The sequence below is a fragment of the Sorex fumeus genome, unplaced genomic scaffold (assembly GCF_029834395.1).
Source record: "Sorex fumeus unplaced genomic scaffold, SorFum_2.1 ptg000037l, whole genome shotgun sequence".
In the NCBI taxonomy this organism is placed as follows: domain Eukaryota; kingdom Metazoa; phylum Chordata; class Mammalia; order Eulipotyphla; family Soricidae; genus Sorex; species Sorex fumeus.
Genome location: NW_026606094.1, coordinates 20003290 through 20022953, shown reverse-complemented (window position 1 = coordinate 20022953; position 19664 = coordinate 20003290). Strand labels below are relative to the sequence as shown.

Genomic DNA, 19664 nt, shown 5'->3' with positions numbered 1-19664 from the left:
AAGAGCTCTGTCCACATTTCATCAGCTCTGGCACAGTCAGAAATGTATTTAGATCCTTGAACTGGAGTGTCAGTAATGGATCATCACCAATTAGCGGTGGTGCAGAGGAAACCAATTAGTTTAGGCATTGCTGTGCACCAGCTCTGTGGCTCTGTGAGATCATGACAGTGTGTTCCTACCTTCAACACCTCCTGGATGTGTTCCTGCCGTTCTGCTTCTGTTATCCTGTCCACGTACCACTTGAGCACTTTGATGAGATCTCTAAATAGTGGAAAGAAATATGTCAAAGGTGAAATCGGTGGAATTCTCAGTAAAGAGCCAATAAACCAAACACGTGAGGAGGTTTTTATCGTGAGGAGGTTTCCATTCCCATTAGTTCCACATTTTTTTTCCTGTAAAACTTCTGTAATATGATCATTTTACAAACTCAGAACATCAACATCACTCCCCTTTTTGACACTACATGGAGAAACCTTACTTGCTCCCATTTACAGTTCTCTCCGTCACGAAATATTTCACTGGCTATGTTCTGCATACTTGAACACAAAAATCAGAGAAAGGGAAGAACCTGGATAACCTTAGGCAGCTGCTAATTGGGATGTTTTTCCTTCCAGGGACCATGCAAATACCTGAGAGTAAGAGAGTGTTATGGTTGGATGAAGCATCACCTTCCACTTCAAACCACACTCCTATGGGTTCCTCTCTGATCTTTAGGAAGAACAAAGTTCACTGTACAAACTATCTTCATAGGATAATTTATGGAATGGTCATTTTTTTTTAAAAAAAAAGCAATAATATTTGAATTACCATTCCCACCCCTCCAAAATTATAGTATTGATACATTCATTGGGCTAGTTTTGGGTTTCTAGAAAATGGTAATTTTTAGGATGTGACAGTTTTCCCTCAGTTAGGTAAGAATGCAAGAAAGTGCCAGCAGGTAAGATGCAGCTTGAAGAACTGTTCTGAGGATAATCTGTCAATAAGTTTTTGACAGCCCACAGTTCAAGAAGATTCCATTGGCCTTATTTGTCTTGTTTGGATTGATTATCCTACTTTGCTGTGAGTAAAAGGTCATGAGCCTCTCCCACAAAGGCCCAGATCACTAGGCAGAGCTAGGCCAATATTTCAAAGACCTTCCTGCTGTTACAGCTCATCCTCTCCAAGAAAATCGTGTCGGCTATGGTTCAGTTTTGCAAAGATAACTTCATTGGTGTAAATGATCAAGACATAAATCTTAATGTGTTGTAATAAAAATACTCAAATTAAGAAAACAACAAATTTTTTTTTTACCTAATACCCATTAAATACCCCATGATGGAGAGGGGAAGAGATAAAAATGCTATGCTTTTTGGAGGGTAGGGGGAGAGTTGGTGGTGCTACATTAGATGTACTCAGAAATTACTCCTGGCTCAGTATTCAGAGATTATACCTAGCAGAGCTCAGGGAATGATACATGGTCCCAGGGATTGAACCTGGGTCTGTTGTACGCTTTTCTTTAGCCCAAAATTCTATACATTTTTTAGTTTTCTTTCTGGGCCACACCTGGTGGTGCTCAGGACTTTCTCCTGGCTCTGCACTCAGGAATTACTCCTGGCGAGGCTTGGGGGACTACAGGGGATGCCAGGGATTGATTTGGGGTTGGCTGCATGCAAGGCAAGTGCCCTCTCCATTGTGCTACACTTTTTTTAGCACACCTTGAGGGCATATGATTAAGCATATTTACATATGTTAAGATATTTACATTAAAATGAGGTGAGAATAGCAAAGACAGTATTGGAACTGGGACAGAACAGTGGGGTACATTTCAGAGTTGTTTTTCAGCTAGGCTCAAGACTGAAAAGATGTCCTGCATGTGACAGAAAGAGAAGTGGCTGCTTGCTGACAGTTATTCTCGAGGCATGTATGGGGGTAGGCACTTTCTAAAGCATGTCGTTATTCATTTACTTTTACCCTGGCTTGCATAATCTGTGCTGAAAGAAAAGGAGGACCAGTTAAAATGCAGCAAATATCACAGGCCAGAGACCAAGGGCTACACTGCTGATTACCAGAGACTCCGTCTCCCCAATATCAGCACAAAATATAGTGCCTGGTATGCAGTAGGCACTCAGTAGTAATAGCAAAATAAATGATTTTAAAACGGTAGAATGGCAAAGGCTGTTTTCCTTCATGTTTCTTTCTTAACAACACCAAGACTCATCAAGAAGTATGTATGCTGATTTGGACCTTGGTAGCCAAATAGAAATAATTAAATATTTAAGACCAAAGGCTATCAAGCGAAATTGAGATGGGGGAAAAAACAAAACACATTTTAGTCTCAGGAATAGAATTCAAGAAGCTTCTCTCCATCCCACCTCCCAATTCTTTTTGTAATCAAAATAACTTCTACCCATTAAAATAGGGCACGAGAGAAGAGAAGCAACTGTCTCAAGAGACACTTCACTTGCTGTGCTTCATTTCTTCCCTTACTCGCTTTGAAATTTTCCTATATAGCTGGTTCTGCTTAGAAAAGCTCCAAAGAAACTGCTTCTAACCCAATTACAAGATAAAGGGCCTTACCTGTATGCAAGTGCTCCGGCAAAGTGACTCTCAATGTAAGTATCCATTACAGGTTTAAAGTGATGAAATTTGCTATCTTGAAGTAAATTTATTATATGAACCTAAAAGGAAAAATTGAGCATTATAAACCAAAAGCAAACCAAGATTTTTTGGGAAGGGGTTCTTTTTAAAGTGAACTCTCATGTTATTAAATGCACATTTCTGAAAACCATTATCAAAGGCAAAAGTGAGAAACCAAATTTTTATGATGTAAAGAAATTCAAACTCACCAGGGAATCAAATACTTTAGACCCATATTTTTGGGAATTTTCATCTAAAATTCCAAATAAGGTATCCAGTGTATCTTGAAGAAACTGTTGAAGAAAAAGCAAATGAATGAATGTACTATTAGCTCCAGTCTTTTTAATCCCAATAGTTTCCAAGAGAAAGCTGTCAAAACAACATATACCTTTACTATCTCGGAGCCATCAATTTCTTTTAATTTTGATAGACAGCCTGTGATCTTGTCTGGGTGGGTTCTCCATTTCAAAAGATCAAGCATATCACCTTTCCAAAGAGAAAAAAACAAAAAAGATTCATTGCTCTAGCAGAACAGATTTCCACATGAATGAGTTCTATTGGAAAAAGCTGTGTTCATCAATACACTCTCAATACCCCTCTTGGTCACTCAAATCATAGATTGTGATGAAGTCTCTAACCTGGCACAGCAAACAGGACATTCTAATTCTGCTATCTTCCCAGGGCCTTGACTCATAAACTCCTCAGTTTATAAGTCATTTTATCAGTTGTTAGAGGTTAGATTTTACCGCATCCAGGAAATCTTTTCTTTTCTGAAATCCTGAGTTTGAGGTGTCTCTGCAATGAGTTTCCACCATTTATTTATGATAGTGTTTATCTCTGTCCTCAGAGACTATATGTACACTCTATGAGAAAGAAAGTGAGGAAGAGAGAGAGAGAGAGAGAGAGAGAGAGAGAGAGAGAGAGAGAGAAAGAGACAGAGAGACAGGACAGATAGAAGAGAGACAGAGAACTGATGCCAAACTTGATTCTATCATATTTCTGGCATATAGAACAAAGCAGGCACACTGAAGGTATCTGATTGATACTTGATGAATAATTTTGCATCTTCTCTCAGAACAACAGGAGTTTTTTGATAATTGGGATCTTCCTTTGTGCTCTACCTTCAGCACATAGTACTCTGCATAGCAAATAATTCACCTGTCAATGAAGGCATTGACAATGTTACCCACACATGGCAGGACTCTAACATGTCTGCACAATGATAAGCTTGCTCAGTGATCATAGGAAGTCCTTAGACTTCAGAACACCAGGTCTTAGAACCCATGATCACCTATCGAGATTCTGGTCAAGTACATGACCAAGCTTTTCAATTGTCTCCTCTTACTCAACTTGCGAGTGGACACTGAGGGTAAGCAGAGCTGCTGAAGAGGTAATGAGTCAATGTCTCCCTTAATTTTCTTGAACCAAGGGCTCATGAACATGCATCAAGACTTCAGTAGTCTCAAAAAAGAGAAGAACAGGTTGTGTCTAGGGGGTCAATGAAAGTGGTAAGAACCATCTAGACTAGAGCACATGGGAAGTGCATAGGGCAGGGATACCAGCAGTCCAACATTCTGGACTGCGAAATGAGAAAGGTCAGGAAACAAGCCTGGGTTTTTGTTGGTTGGTTTGTTGTTTTTATTTTTTTAGGTTAAACAATGAAATCCACTTTAAGGTACTTGGTAAAGGAGAATCTCAAATGGAACTGGCTGAGAGAAAAAAAATATCAACACACACAAAAAGAACAAAAATGAAAATAAAGAAAATTAAGAAACCGATAAAGCAGTTATAAAGAGAAAGAAAGCATGCAACAATGAGGAGAGATGAGAAAAACAAGTGAGCTCAAGAGGAAAGAAGCAACTTCTACCAAAGTCAGATTCAATGAAAAACTTCACAACTTGTTTAACAGGAAGAAATTTTGTACTAAATAAGAATGCTTACCTAAAACACACAGAGAAAAGATGAAGAAAATGTTTTTTGTGTCTTTTGTTTATTTATTACATTCAAAATACTAACACCAAACCCACCACCATTAAACCTTACCAACACCATTATTTCAAATTTTCCCACCACCACCCATGCCTGCTCCAAAGGCAGATCCGAAATAATTTACTTTGTGTTACTTGTTAAGAGTAGCACTGTAGCACTGTCCTCCCATTGTTCATCGATTTGCTCAAGCGGGCGCCAAAAACAGTAACAACAACTCTCACAATTTGTTGTGAGACGTTACTGGTGCCCGCTCGAGCTTATTAAGAGTAATCTGCTAAAAATGAAAAGAGGATGATTTGAAAGATTAAAATAAGGATTTTTTTAAAAAAAAAACACTGAATTTGAAAGAGACATGATATCTTCATAACAATCCCCCTGAATATGTTCAATATTCCTATGTAACTCAGATATCCTAGAGGTAAGATTGAAACTTTAAAAGAACTGATTGGTTATATATAGAATTTGAGTGATTTCCAGAGTGAGACCTGCAGTGGCAGAGGCAGAACTCCATTATTCCTCCTGTCTGTTTGCGGCCTCCTTCCCACCTACTTCCCGCTTCCTGCCTCTGACTTCAGGATGCTTCCCTTCCCGAGCATCTTCTCATTTATCATTCTCAATGCACCTTCCCTGCTATTCACGCTTCACTTCCTACTCCACCTCCATTCCAGCTCTCGCTCCATCTGGTTCCTGGCTCACTCTATTTGCTTGCCTGTTGAGCTTGAGGCCATAGCTGAGGAATCCAGGCCCAACAGGCTGGTGACTGCAGAGGACATAGATAACTGTGCTGGTCACCACCAGCAGTGGTATCCCCAAAGATGGCGAGTAACTGGAACAGAGCTGTTATAAGCAGAGGGACCACAGGTGACAAAACAAATCTTTCCTGAGAGAAGTCCTGAAAAAAATGTTCTTTTGTTCTGTTATGAGTGGGAATCTTTATCCAACTGACAAGAGAGCAAAGAAAAAATAAACTAGCAGGGGCTAGAGCAATAGCACAGCAGGTAGGGCATTTGCCTTGCATGTGGCCGACCCAGGTTCGATTCCCAACATCCCATATGGTCTCCCGAGCACCTCCTGAGTGCATGAGCCAGGAGTAGTCCCTGTGCATTGCCAGGTGTGACCCAAAAAACAAAACAAACAAACAAAAAAAGAAAATAAAAAGAAAAATAAACTAGTATATCAGTCAAAATGTTTTACAGTTACAAAACTGTTTTTGAATGATCATTGCTCTATTTATCCAGTTAAGAATGTTTGTGAATGATCATTATACTCAGGCTAAGTCAAAGCTTTCCTCTTAATTCTTAATTTTAACCATTTGAAGATAGTTTAATTGCAAATTAGAAATTAGAACTTACTATTGAAAATGTAGTTTTATATATTCCACTCAATAAATATTTGTTTAATGTTTAAAAGTATGACTATAAGATAGAAGAGGTATAAAATGGCTCTATGACATGTTCCTTATTGTTTTTATTTTAAAGTTACAATCTTGGGAAGAGATTGACTGAATTAGCCATTATTTGGTGAAGAAGGATATGTGGGGAAATCATTAACTGAATAAATTTTAGATTAAATTAAGGCATTATTTCTTATTTTTTTCTTTTTCTTTTTGGGGCCAAACCCAGTGGCACTCAGGGCATACCCCTGGCTCTGTGCTCAGAGATAACTACTGGTGACATTTAGGGAACCATATGTATTGTCATGGATCAAACCTGGGTTGGTTGTGTGCAAGGAAAGTGCCTTACTATCTTTTCAGCCCCTAAACTTCTTTTTGACTTAAAAAAAGTTGTATAACTGAAGTCATGAAGTCTAAACAATGGCTACTGAACTTTATAGTGTGTCTGCCATGGTGGCAGGCAGATGGCTGTGGGTGGCGAGCATGGGGACACCACTGGGGGGAAGCCAACACTATTATTGGGATTAATGTTGGAATATTGTATGCCTAAGACTCAACTATCCATGATGTTGTATATCACAGTTCTTTATTTAAATAAAAAATATATATGTATATATTTTTGCTTTTTGGGTCATACCCAGCGATGCACAGGGGTTACTCCTGATTTATGTACTCAGGTATTATTCCTGGTGGTGCTCAGGGGATGATATGGAATGCTGGGAATCAAACCTGGGTCGGCAAATGCCCTACCTGCTGTGCCATTACTCCAGCCCCAATAAAAAATATTCTTAAGTTGTGTACAATAGTCCAAGGAAGCTAACAAGTAAAATGGTTTCTTCTACCATCCCTACTCTGAAGAAGCTTAACACATCACTTAATCTGACAATAAAAACGATGCAGCAAAGTCTTCTGTTGTTGGTACACTATCCATGAATGCGGCTTTATAATGGAGAACATCGGCACAGACATACTACAGGGATATTGAAAAGCAAATCTGCTCAAGGAAACTGTTTCGACAGACCACAACACTTACTAAACTGCACAAGTGCAATGGAAATGAGACCAGTGTATTTTCCAAGCTGAATAAAATGAATACAAAATATTTTACTCCAATTTGGAAAGGGATTATCTCTACACAGAGATATGTGTCTAGAATGTTAATCTCAGAATGATCAACTTCCTCCTTCCCATCTCGTTGAAATACACTATTCATTTCCTGACTCATTTTGAGATGTCTGAGACCAACAAGGTTAATCAAAGTCAAAATGATAATTAAGCCTTATCAGTCTCCAAAAATGAGCCATGAGCATATAATGAGATGTTTAATATTTTATGGCAGTTTATCTAAAACTTTTCTCTTCTCTTAGCAAGCAGCAGCTTGCCATTTTTCATAATTTGACTCTCTACATTGGCTTGTTTTGTTTTTCAGTACCAGCATCCAAAGCAGGGTTTCACACACACAAGAAAAGTGCTCTTCCCTCAAGTGATGTCCACAGTCCATTGGTTATCTCTGTCTTCACAATTCTGTCTAATGTCTTAAATCCTAGAACTACAACAAATGAAGGAACCCTCGAAGCTGGAAATATGCTTATCATCTTTGGAAAAAGAAATTCTACTGATGTGATTAACTATTTGAAGATGGAAAAATTATTCTGGGTTACCCATTAGATGCAACATGATCACAAGTTCTTAAAAGATGAAAGATGGTTAGTACAAGAAATCTGAACATGCTCTATAGCTGATTTTAAAAACAGAGGGAGGAGCTGTAAGCCAACAAATGATGAAGGCCCATAGATCCTAGAAGAGGTAAGGAAAAAGATACACCCTGAGAGCTTCCAAGAAGAATCCAGCCCTATAAAAACCTTGATTTTAGTCCAGTGAAACTGACTGTAGTCTTTAGACCTCAAGAATTGTAAGATAATATGTTTTTATTGTTTTAAGCCAAAACATTTGTAATAATCATATGGCAATAATAATAAATATTCCTTAAAATATTTACTGGGGGTATTGGATAAAAGGGGATTTAGGAAGTATAATGGAATAGACAGACCCAAGGATTGGCAAAGCTTTAGATTAGTTATAAACATATTAAGGGAGGTTCTATTAAAGTAAAATCATTAGTCACTGAATACTGATAAAACCTATCCCTGGCATCCCATATGGTCCTCCAAGCCCCGCCAGGAGTAATTCTTGAGTGCAGAGCCAAGAGTAACCCCTGATCATCACCAGGTGTGATCCAACCCCCCTGCCTTCAAATTTACTAAAAAAGGAACTTTTAAAATTTTTCTTTATTTTCTGCAGACGGCAGCATGCTGGACCTAACCAGACCGAACCACGGAACATTATGGACTATAAAGGCATGCAGAGAGGGACACCTCTGGGGCCCTGGTGGGCTCCCCAAAGAAACTTCCTGCAAAAATACATTAGAAAGGGAGAAGCACACATAGTATAAAAATGAAAGAATTATTTGCTTAAGTTCATATCAACAGAAGAGTGTGGCATAAGAAATAGCAATTTTCAAAAGTGGTCAATATTGCACTGCTACAATTTGACTCTTTTCTGATATCAAATTCTCTGAGAAGAAAAAAAAAACTTCCTTCAACAAATGCCATTCTATCACAGAAGAAAGAGCTAATGACACAAATGTTAGGCAAAGGCAGATTTAATGAGACATAATACCTTACCGTGAAGTGATTCTTTTCTACATATTGAGTCCTGACTTATTAGCATAGCATTCAGAATGCTACTCAGATGCCCTGTACGGGAAGCATCCTTTTGTGAACTTGAAAAATGTTTAATTTGCTTCCTTCATTATAGATGATGTTTTCATGACAATTCGCTTTGTTAATCATAACTTGCTAAACAATCACTGACACAAAAAGTAATATTAGACTAGAAAAGCAATATCCATCTAATTAAACAAAAAAACACCCTTTATTCTAAAACCTGTAATAAGCACTGACTATGGAGTTGTAAAACACGAGATAAACACAGTGTTCTCTCTCTCTCTCTCTCTCTCTCTCTCTCTCTCTCTCTCTCACTGTCTCTGTCTCTCTCTGCCTCTGTCTCTGTGTGTGTGTGTGTCTCTCTCTCTCCCTTTTTCTGTTTTTTATTTAATTTTGGTTTGTTTGTTTTGGGGGGGCCAAACCTAAAAGTGCTCAGGGACCATTCAGGTGCTAACGGATCACTTTCAGCAATACTTAGAGGACACAGAAGTCCTGATGATTGTACCCAGTCCTTCACCAGCAAAAAATATACACTAGCCTTCTGAGCCATCTCTCCAGCTCACTCATTTTTCTGAAGCAAAACAAAAGTTTTGATGGTTTACATGAGAATCTATATACTTGTTCCAATACTGTGATAATTCTGAAGTTCTTAAATTACTTGCACTTAACAGCTCACTGGGTCACAATGGTTTCCCTTTGATTGAGAATCAGAAGCAGAATGATCAATAGCAGTGATTTGGAGCATGCTTCTTAGATGTAATACTGCTATTTAATGAATAAATCTACCAAAAGTCACAGGTCCTTCAATACGAAGTTTTCAGAGAAGATAATATGGTACATTACCATTTTGTGTCAGTTTTGTGGAACAGAGGAAAGATGTTATCCAAAAAGACTCCTTTGTGGCCTTCATTGCTTGATTATTATTCCCAAGGAAAAGACCCTTGGAAAAGGGTAGTTTGAGGTAGCGGGAAGTATCCTGAAGATTCGTGTTTTCTTCACACTGTTAAAAATATTTTTTAAAAGGGGGGAGAACACATGAAGAATATTAAGTATAACTTCCATCTCTATGTGTATAAAATAAGAAACATTCAAAATACCGTTACAGATAGAATTGAGATCTTAAGCAAAATGCAACGAACATATATATATATATAAGGAATTAGACATGGATTCTGAACTCAGCCCAATTTGAGTTTGAATTCAAGAAATGTCACTTTCTATAAGAGTAATTTCATTATTTAAACACCCAAAATTTTCCTTTTCTATGTATATAACCTCAAAGTAGGGCTGGAATTATGAGTACAGTGCTTGCCATACAGGCAGCTAATTTGAGTAAATTCCTGGTGCCCCACAGTATCCTCTGAGTTCTGTTGAGACCTACAAACAAACCAACATAAAATAATTAAATTACATAATCTTTCTCACATGGTGCACAATATTCTGGAAATGCTAGAAAAATCAGTTTTAAGGGACCAAAAAATTTCTCCCCTCAATTAAAAAATTATCATTGTCTAGGTAACATGGTTACAATAATGTCAATATTTATTGTTCTGATGTACAAAATTACCTCACTTTCATCACCAAAGTGCCCAAGATCCTCCAAAACTGTCCTTAAATCATTTCTGATCCTCTTCCTTTCCCCAATCCCTATCTTTCCCCACAGCATTTTAAAAAGTACTCCCAACATCTTAGCGTAGGCAACTGTGTACTCTGCAAATTGGAAATTATATGAAATTTTATTTTAGGGTAATCCTAATCCCACTGTGTGACAGAAATTTTCTCAGAGAAAATGGTGGTTAACAAATAAAAAAGAAATGAAAGATTTAGAATCACAGTTTTAGAACTTTAATATGATTATTTCTTTTGGAGGGTTATCTCTGTGCTGAAGTCTGTAGAAAAATTGCTGGGTATTTATGGAAACAAAGATTTAATGGAAACAGATTGGACATTTATATGAATACAAAGAAGCAGCACCCAGATTACTTCCGACGAGCAGGAGGACAGAAATAGCTGTCTGTGAGAAATAGTGCTATCACAACACTGGAGCCAGACAATGTACAGAAACATCTCTATAGTGCCTTGTTACCAAAGATAGTGAAGTGAATCCATCACAATCAGTTCAAAGTTGACCATCACAGAAAATACCAAGGACAGAGAAACAAGTTAACCAACCAACATGAGGCAACTACTAGACAACACCAGGAAACAACACTTTCCAGACAATGCGTGACTTTGTTCTTCAAGAAAGTGTTGCAAGAAAAGGAAATTGTTCAACACTAAGCAACAATTAAGAGACAGCTGGTCAGAATCAATGCATGGTTCTAGACTTGGACAAACTTGCTGAAAAGGATATATATATATATCACAAATATACATATATATGTTTAAATATATAGATTTATATTAAAATTTATATATAGACTAAATTCTAGATGAGATCATATATAGGCTAGAATGAATTAATGGATAAAAGTAGATTATATATATATAAATAAACACACACACGCGTGTGTGTGTATGTGTGTGTGCATGTGTGTGTATGGAGCAATAAATAGTACAGGGGGTAAGGCACTTGCCTTGCATGCAGACACTTTGGTGGAGACCCTGATTTCATACCAGCACAACATATGGTACCCAGAGTATCACCAGGGGATTATTCCTGAGCACAGAGACTATGTCCTTGAGCATCTCCAGGTGTGGCCTAATCCTTCACCCCTATATTTATATATGAGAGTGACCAAAATGTCCTTTAGTAGGTAAATATATTATAAACTGGTACTTTCAGATAAAATTGAATACTATTTAGTGATAAAAGAAATGAGCTATCAAGTGATGAAACAACATGGCCAGAAGCTTTAATACATATCATTGAGTAAAAGAAGACAATCTGAGGTTACTTACTCTATGATTTCAGCTATATGACATGAAAAAGGCAAAACTATGACCTTTGGGTGATAATAATTTTCGGCTCATCCTTGGCAAAAAAAAAAGTGCAAATCTGGTGAATGATGTTGATAATGAGACCAGGGCAATTTTGCATGTGCGGGGGGCAAAGGAAATATTTGTATCTTCCTCTATATATTACTGTGAACCTATAAAACTACTCTAAAAAGAGTTTATTAAAATGTATAAAGTAATATCATTTGGGTTAAAAAAAACCTCCATACAGAACAACACCTAGAAGGAGATACCTCATAAGATTAATAGATATCATTATTGAAGTATGGTTTTTTGTTATGTTTTAGAAATTTTTACTTTAAATTATCTATTGCAGTGTTACAGCTTTCACTAAAAATTTGAGAAAAAGTTTATAACAAATATAGACCTAATATAGGTTAGTATAAATTTCAAAATTCCAGTGGTATTTATGCCTTTAAAACTTGTTTTATTTTCAAGACTAGTATTCTTGTAACAGGCAGCTGTGTTTTTCACAGAATCCCTTTGGTATTCATGGTGTGATTCACAAAATATATTAAAATTTTTTAATAATAAATGTTTTTAAAGACTATTCAACATATTTAGAGCAACATAATTGAAATATTACACAATGTTCTCACTAGCACACCTGCAGAGTAAAAAAGGGCCAATAAGCACAAAAATAGCCTCTATAATTCTCTTTTAACATTCTAATTTCAAACGCTTTCTCTTGTAACTGCAAAATACTTCACATAGAAAAGTGCATAAACTTGTACACTTCAGTTGCTACTTCAGAAAATTCATCCATTGTTCCAAAATCTTTGATTATTGCCCCCTCCCCTTGGTTGTATACTTTCTTGGATTCTCATCTAGGACATACAAGTCACTGTATAATTCATAGCACGCCAAATTCCCCTTATTATTAGTCTTTTATTGCAAGCTTGACTAACACTCCATCTATCACTTCCTGTTTGATTAAAGACTCATGCAATCACATCTCTGACACTGTCCAACTATTTTTTATATCATTTATTTGGGAGCTAGAGCCTGCCTGCGGCTGATAATGACCTATCTGTTCACATGAATTTTGGTCCCCTTAATCAGAGAGAGAGTAAAAGAAGTAAGGCCCTTGCTTACTGTCAACATGTGGCTGATCCCCATTTGATCTTTGCTGCTTACTGCATATGGTCTACTGAGAACATCAGGAATGACGTCCTGAATACAGAGAGGTGTGGACCCAAGTCAAAATGAAAACAGAATATTTTCTCTATAGACAAATTTTGTATTACACTCCTCTGACTCCCATGCTTCCCTTCTCCTCCCCCCCAGTTCCCAACCTTCCTACTCTGCCTCCAAATTCTAACTAGTTGCCTGGCTCTCAAGCATGAGTAACCCCTAATCTAGCTCTACTTTTGCTTGGAGTTAAGTCTGTATCATGTTCTCAACAGAACCATGAATAAAAGATTTCCCTCCCTTTGGGCCAGTTTTTTTTTTTTGTTATAACAAAAAAAAAAAACATACTCCAATAATGAATAGTCACTGCTACCAACCTGGTTTTCATTTTTCTTCTCCCCTAACTAGGGGAACGAAGATTTTACCATCTGAAACATTTTGAGGCACTAACTTTGAGGATTATTTTTTTCTTTTTGGATCACACCCGGCGATGCACAGGGGTTACTCCTGGCTCATGCACTCAGGAAGTACCCCTGGCAGTGCTCAGGGGACCATATGGGATGTTGAGAATGGAACCTGGGTCAGCTTCGTGCAAGGCAAATGTCCCACCCACTATGCTATTGCTTCAGCCCTGATGATTTTTTTAATAGTTGAACTATCAATCTCACTTAAGTACAAAATAAAATAATATGAACATTTCTCCGGAACAAAAGTTATTTTATGATCTCCTTCTAAGAAAAGCAGTGCGTGTGTGCTGGTAAGAGAAGTGGTGATGGGGACAGAGTGGAAATTTTTACCCATGAATTCAGATAAAGCAAAGCAATGATTCTTTGATGAAGCCTTTGATATAATATTTAGCAGAGATTCAAACCTGATGTTTTCCCCTCCAATAGAAATCTAAGGTGATATGGATTTATATGACTTGGTATGGAATTATATTTGGAGGTTTTCACCTATTTCTGAAGAACTTAAATGGCCTGGAGAAATTACATAGAACACCTTATATACCACTTATAATTTTTTGTTTGCTTGTTTGTTTGCCTTTGGATTATACCAAGCAATGCTTAGAAGAACAGATGTGGTGCCAGAGACTGAACACGGGTCAGCTGTATGCAAGGCAAGCACTACTGTACCTTCTATCTTTCTAGTCGATTCATGTGTCACTTCTAATCTCTGAAGTTTTTAGCATGCAGCCTTAACACATCAACAATGAGATGCTAAAGCAGTTCAAACAATTACTGTTTATGATTCTTCACACATAAATAGGGCACTGGAAAGCATTCTATAATTTCTTAGTCTCATAATATAATGCACTTAGGTGAAACACTGTAACCTGAGAAACTTATTTCTTTTAATGTCATAAAAATAGTAAATTTCAGAATTATGATTTAAACTAAATTTGTGTTCTCAACTATGATGAAACTCTATCTTCATCCACTGTTGTTTTCATCAGGTATCCAGTTTTCTATACAAAACTATTTTTTGATACAAATATAACACACAAATGATGGTCATGGCTAATAAAGATGAAAGTTACAGGGAGCAAAAGAAATCACATAGCCTGAAAGCAAAAGGATCACGTAGTAAGGCAAAAAGGCAGGCAGGTAAATGAGGCACGACCTAGGAGTTTGGGAATATAATTGATAAAGGTGAGTATTCATTTTGATAAGAAAAAAATCTATAAAAGAGAAAGATGGTTTGGGGCTGCAAAGATAGCACAACAGGTAAGGTGCTTGCCTTGCACATGTCCATGTCGGGTTCAATTCTCCAGCATCCCATATGGTACCCAAGCACCACCAGGAACGAACCCTGAGTGTAGAGCCAGGAGTAACCTCTGAGCATTGTGTGCACTACATCCTCCTTTCAAAAAAAATAAAAATAAAAACAACCAGAGAAAAAGGTGGTCCAAGAGCATTAAAAAATAAAGAGAGGGGCTGGAGCGATAGCACAGCCAGTAGGGCATTTGCCTTGCACGCCGCCAACATGACCAACACAGGTTCAATTCCCAGCATCCCATATGGTCCCCAAGCACCACCAGGAGCAATTCCTGAGTGCATAAGCCAGGAGTAACCCCTGAGCATCACCGGGTGTAACCCAAAAAGCAAAAAAAAAAAAAAAAGAGAGAGAGAGAGAGAGTTCCAGAAAGTAGTCCTCTGTGGGGTTAGGATCAACCAGAGTTTGTGTGGAAAGGTTCTTCAGCTTATTAGGAGGAAACGCACGGTTCACCAGTAGCAGTGAGAGAGTGAGGGAGGATCAGCAGCAAATTCCTGGACATTCTTCAGCCAGACTAGACTAGTGTCTAGACTGTGAGTGCAATTCTAAACTAGGAAACAGACCAGAGAAAATAAATAGCAATAAACACTCCCCACATAGGCGAAGAGCTAAGAGGCAATCAAGTCACAGAAATGAGGCTGGACAAGTACACATGGGACTGCTGGGACTTTAATTGGAAATATCAAGCACATTCGATTGTATTTGGGGTTTCAATGCCTGCCAAACTGAGCAACGCAGGCTTACCACCCTGAAACTGCACTGCATGGAAGCTGATAAATGCTTTTGTTATCATAGTAAAATTCAGTTAAATCCTAAATTAAACATGTGGTTAAATATGAATCACTTTCATGCTGGGGAATACTAGAAAATGGACTATTTCGGTTTGGCATAGGAATATTTTTCCATCAAATACACTGTAAGATGTGACAAGGCAAAGCAGATCTAAAGATAATAAGAGAGTGTCCTTCCCATTTGGCAGCTCATTCTCTTGTTGCTGACACAGATGTAAAGCGTTAATGGTATTGTGGTTGATGCTTGAAAGTCGAGAGATGAGGGAAAAATGAACTGAGCTATTCCTCCTCTGAAGAACAAGGGAGCGTGAACAGAGTGTCTTGAAGTTGCTATGAAACCAAGCCACTGTCATAGTAAAGGAAGTTTCTCTCTGTTTGCTTTGAGATCCTGAGATCTGCAAAAGTCATCTTGAAAGGGCATGATGTTAATTTATTACACATTAGAGGAAAGGAGGTAAAAACCAGCCCTCTGCTTTACTATACTTGAGAGTGAAATCAGATCTGACAGCAGAGATGTGCTCCCTGCAATTTTTATAGATGAATTAAAATGCAGCCTTTGCAGTAGTAGCAGGGTGCTGAATCTAATTGACAATTTAGAGCTTGGTGCATGATTCTTTTTTTTTTTTGCCCCAAATTAGAATGAACTTGGACAGCAATGAATGATAGGCCATGCCCCAGACTCTTTCCTTTGGTACTGTCCTACATATGTGAAAGAAAGCTGCAGTGGTCAATCATAAACACAATACCAGGAACGTGATGTTTGCAATAATGTAAGCTATATGATGGGGAGATGCATACTGATGATTAAAAAAACTAGTACATGAATTCATAATATGGGATCAATGTAAAGGGGCTATAATTTGTGGGAAGTAGAAAATAAAATCTGAAGATACAGTATACTGGACAACCCACTTGCAAATATATATTACCATTACTTAATTGAAATCAGCTTACATAGCAGTGAACTCTGCACTCATTTGCTATAACTGAGTACAAAGTGGTGACAAAAACCAGTGATACCAGCTATGCTAAGGAAGAGAAGAAAGGGTTATGTGGGAAAGGAACACCCGATCTCAGTCATAAAGAATAGGAGGTTTGCTTAGCAGGTATATGTGGAAGAAACAAGATGTGTCAAGACAGTAAAGAGATTAAAAACCTATGGATGAGACTATCATACATAGCATGATGTGGCAAATACATGCAATATGGAATCTGGCATTGATTCCTAAAACAGAAAAATGAGAGTAATAGGAAAACGTAAAATTCAAAGCTTTGTTAATTTAGCTTTAATAACTCAGCTATGGTTTTGCAATGGAAACTTAAGGAGAAGTTGGGTAAAAGGTACATGAGAAACTTCTGTACTATATTTTGTAGCTTTTCTGTAAGTCTGAAAATATTTAAGATAACTTCTACTTTGGTACATCTACACAATGGAATACTATGCAACTGTTAGAAAAGATGAAGTCACAAAATTTGCTGATAAGTAGGTGGACATGGAGAATATCATGCTAAGTGAAATGAGTTGGAAAGAGTGGGATATGGAATGACTGTATTTACTCATTTGTGGAATATAAAAAAAAAACCCATAACAGTCAATAGAGAAAAGGGCCAGGAATATTTCTCCATGGTTAGAAGCCTGCCTCATGAGCTGGGGGAGAAGGCCTCTGGGATAGAGAAGGGATCTGATGGTTGGAGGGATTGCTCAGGATAGGACAAGTGTGCTGAAAGTAGATAAAGGACCTAACTAACATGATGGCCTCTCAGGATCTGCATTGCAAACCATAATGTCCGAAAGTAGAGAGAGAGTAAGAGGGAAATTGTCTGCTATAGAGACAGAGAGAGGGGTGGGATGGGGGGGGGATATTGGGGACATTGGTGGTGGCAAATGCACACTGGTGGAGGGGTGGGTGTTCAATCATTGTATGACTGAAACTCAAATATGAAAACTTTGCAACTGTATCTCAAAGTGATTCAATTTAAAAAAAAAACACTGTTCTAAAAGTCCAGGTATAAAGAACCGCTATTCAGTAAAAAACTTATCACTGGGGAAGGATGGAGGGAATTCGAAGTGGTGGGGGATGAGTGGGGAGCGTACAGGGACAATCCATGGTGGAGGGAAGTGAGCCCTCTGGGGTAGGGTGTGGTGATGGACTGGGTTATGTATTAAATCCTATTATTAACAGAATTGCAAACCGTAGTGCCTAAAATATTTTTTAAAAAAGCATAGCTGCAGTAATATGTGAGTTTTTTTTTTCTTTTTTGGATCACACCCAGTGATGTTCAGGGGTTACTCCTGGCTCTGCACTCAGGAATTACTCCTGGTGGTTCTTAGGAGACCATATGGGATACTGGGGATTAGAACTCAGGTTGGCCATGTGCAAGGCCTTAGCTGCTGTACTATCGCTCTGGCCCTTATATGTGGTTTAATTTGGCTGAAATACGGTATTCTTCAGCACCTTGGGATAGTCTGAGACTTCAAAATTTTATTTTTGCTTTTTTTTTTGGGTCACACCCTGTGATTCTCAGGTGTTACTCCTTGCTTTGCACTCAGGAATTACTCTTGGAAGTACTGGGTGGGGGCAGATGAGATGCCAGAAATTGAGCCTGGGTTAGCTGCATGCAAGGCAAATTCCCTACTTGCTGTAGTATCACTCTGGCCCCAATCTGAGACTTAAATTAAATAAGAAAATCCCAAGTTTATTCTGATACTGTCTAATATCTACTGGACTAAACGACATTTCAATGATTAAGGAAGTGGGGCTGACCAATCTGGCAACCAACTGTTTGGATATAGGAGAAGTCAAGAAACTTGCAGAGTTCTGTTCTCAGAGAAAGTAACAGAAAGAGAAAAGGTCCAAAAGGCTGGCGAAATTCTTAGCTCAAAATCCAAGTGTGACTTCCATAAGCAGAGAGAGGGTAGCTTAGTGGATGAAAGCAGAGGTGCTGGTTGAAAGAATCTGGTGGTCAGCTTCCGGGTAGAAACTTCTGCCCTTAAGGGAGAAAGCTCATCTGAGTTGTGGGGACAGAAGCAGCTTCAAGAACAGACGGAATAAAAGGAGATAGTGAAGACTAGCTGTTGATGTAGGCTGGCTTTGTTGGGCACGGAAGAGGAAGGAGGGAAGCTTTTAATTTTTGTGTTGTTGTTGTTTTTTTTTTTAAGTCTGAGAATGTTTATAATCCCCAAGGATGCTGCCATTAGAGAGGAAACAGCTACTGTTAAGGAGAGAAAGAGGACACAGTGGGGAGCAGGGTCCCAAGGACATCAAGAGGAAGCTGCAGAGGGAAACAGGTGGAAGAATTAAGTTAGGCAGACAGAGAAGGAGTTCAAGGAGTTCGACCCATCCTTTAAAACAGGAAGCTGGAAAAAAGGGAAGGATGCAGATAAGTTTGCAGGTGCTGAGGGGCAGAGCATAGGAAGCTCAGGAAGTTCCTGTCTGTTTACTTCTGTTTTCTCAGTTAAATAGAAGGGAAGTGGTGGGGTATGTAGAAAGGTGGTAAATCACTTTTGTGAGAACTGAGCTAAGCAGCTGATCAATTTGCATGCAATGTCAATAGTCTTGTATATATTCTTCAAGGCTGATACTAACCTATTACAAGGATTTCTTCTACTGCCTAGGTAGGGGGATTGCAGGGAACACTGTTGGTAGATTGATCTGGAGCTGATCTTTTTCTTCCCAAACAGAGACAAGTAGAACTTGCCCCTATAAGGGAAGATAAAGAAGAAAGAGTGGACAAAAAATAAAGACTAAATTTAGGTGATTTTTTTTTTTGCTTTTGCTTTTTGGATCACAACAGGCATTGCACAGGGGTTACTCCTGGCTCATGCACTCAGAAATTACTCCTGGCAATGCTTGGTGGACCATATGGGATGCTGGGAATCGAACTTGGGTTGGCACGTGCAAGGCAAACGCCCTACCCGTTGTGCTATTGCTCAAGCCCCTAGGTGATTTTTTTTTTTTTATTGCAGGAGAGTAACACAGGAAAACAGGAACATTCAGAAAACTGGAGAGTTGAATGGAAACTTTGTGGTCAGGGTATAGAGAGTTTCGGCTTTTGATTAGAAGTGTTTCTGTGGACAGAGAGACAGTACAATAGGTAAGGTACTTGCCTTGCACCTGGCCAAACTGAATTCTATTCCTGGCACCCCATATGGTCCCCTGATCCCTGCCAGGAGTGATTTCTGAGTTCAGAGCCAGGGATAAGCCCTGAACATTTCCAAGTATGGCCCAAATACAAACAAAAATTTTAAAAAGAGTAGTTTTGGATGATTTCATTCATTCATCCAGG

General features: G+C 38.3%; 1 protein-coding gene across 4 annotated transcripts in view; it reads right to left on the bottom strand.

Moving 5' to 3' along the window:
• Positions 1-19664, bottom strand: part of DOCK4 (dedicator of cytokinesis 4) — a 473166-nt gene that overhangs the window by 134948 nt on the left and 318554 nt on the right. For all 4 annotated transcript variants that reach the window (XM_056117998.1, XM_056118001.1, XM_056118000.1 and 1 more), the window contains exons 17-21: positions 9568-9724; positions 3005-3102; positions 2826-2909; positions 2557-2657; positions 180-261 (exon numbers count right to left, since the gene is read on the bottom strand). In XM_056117998.1, the coding sequence (XP_055973973.1) occupies positions 180-261; positions 2557-2657; positions 2826-2909; positions 3005-3102; positions 9568-9724 (522 nt within the window). The remainder of the gene's footprint in view (positions 1-179; positions 262-2556; positions 2658-2825; positions 2910-3004; positions 3103-9567; positions 9725-19664) is intronic.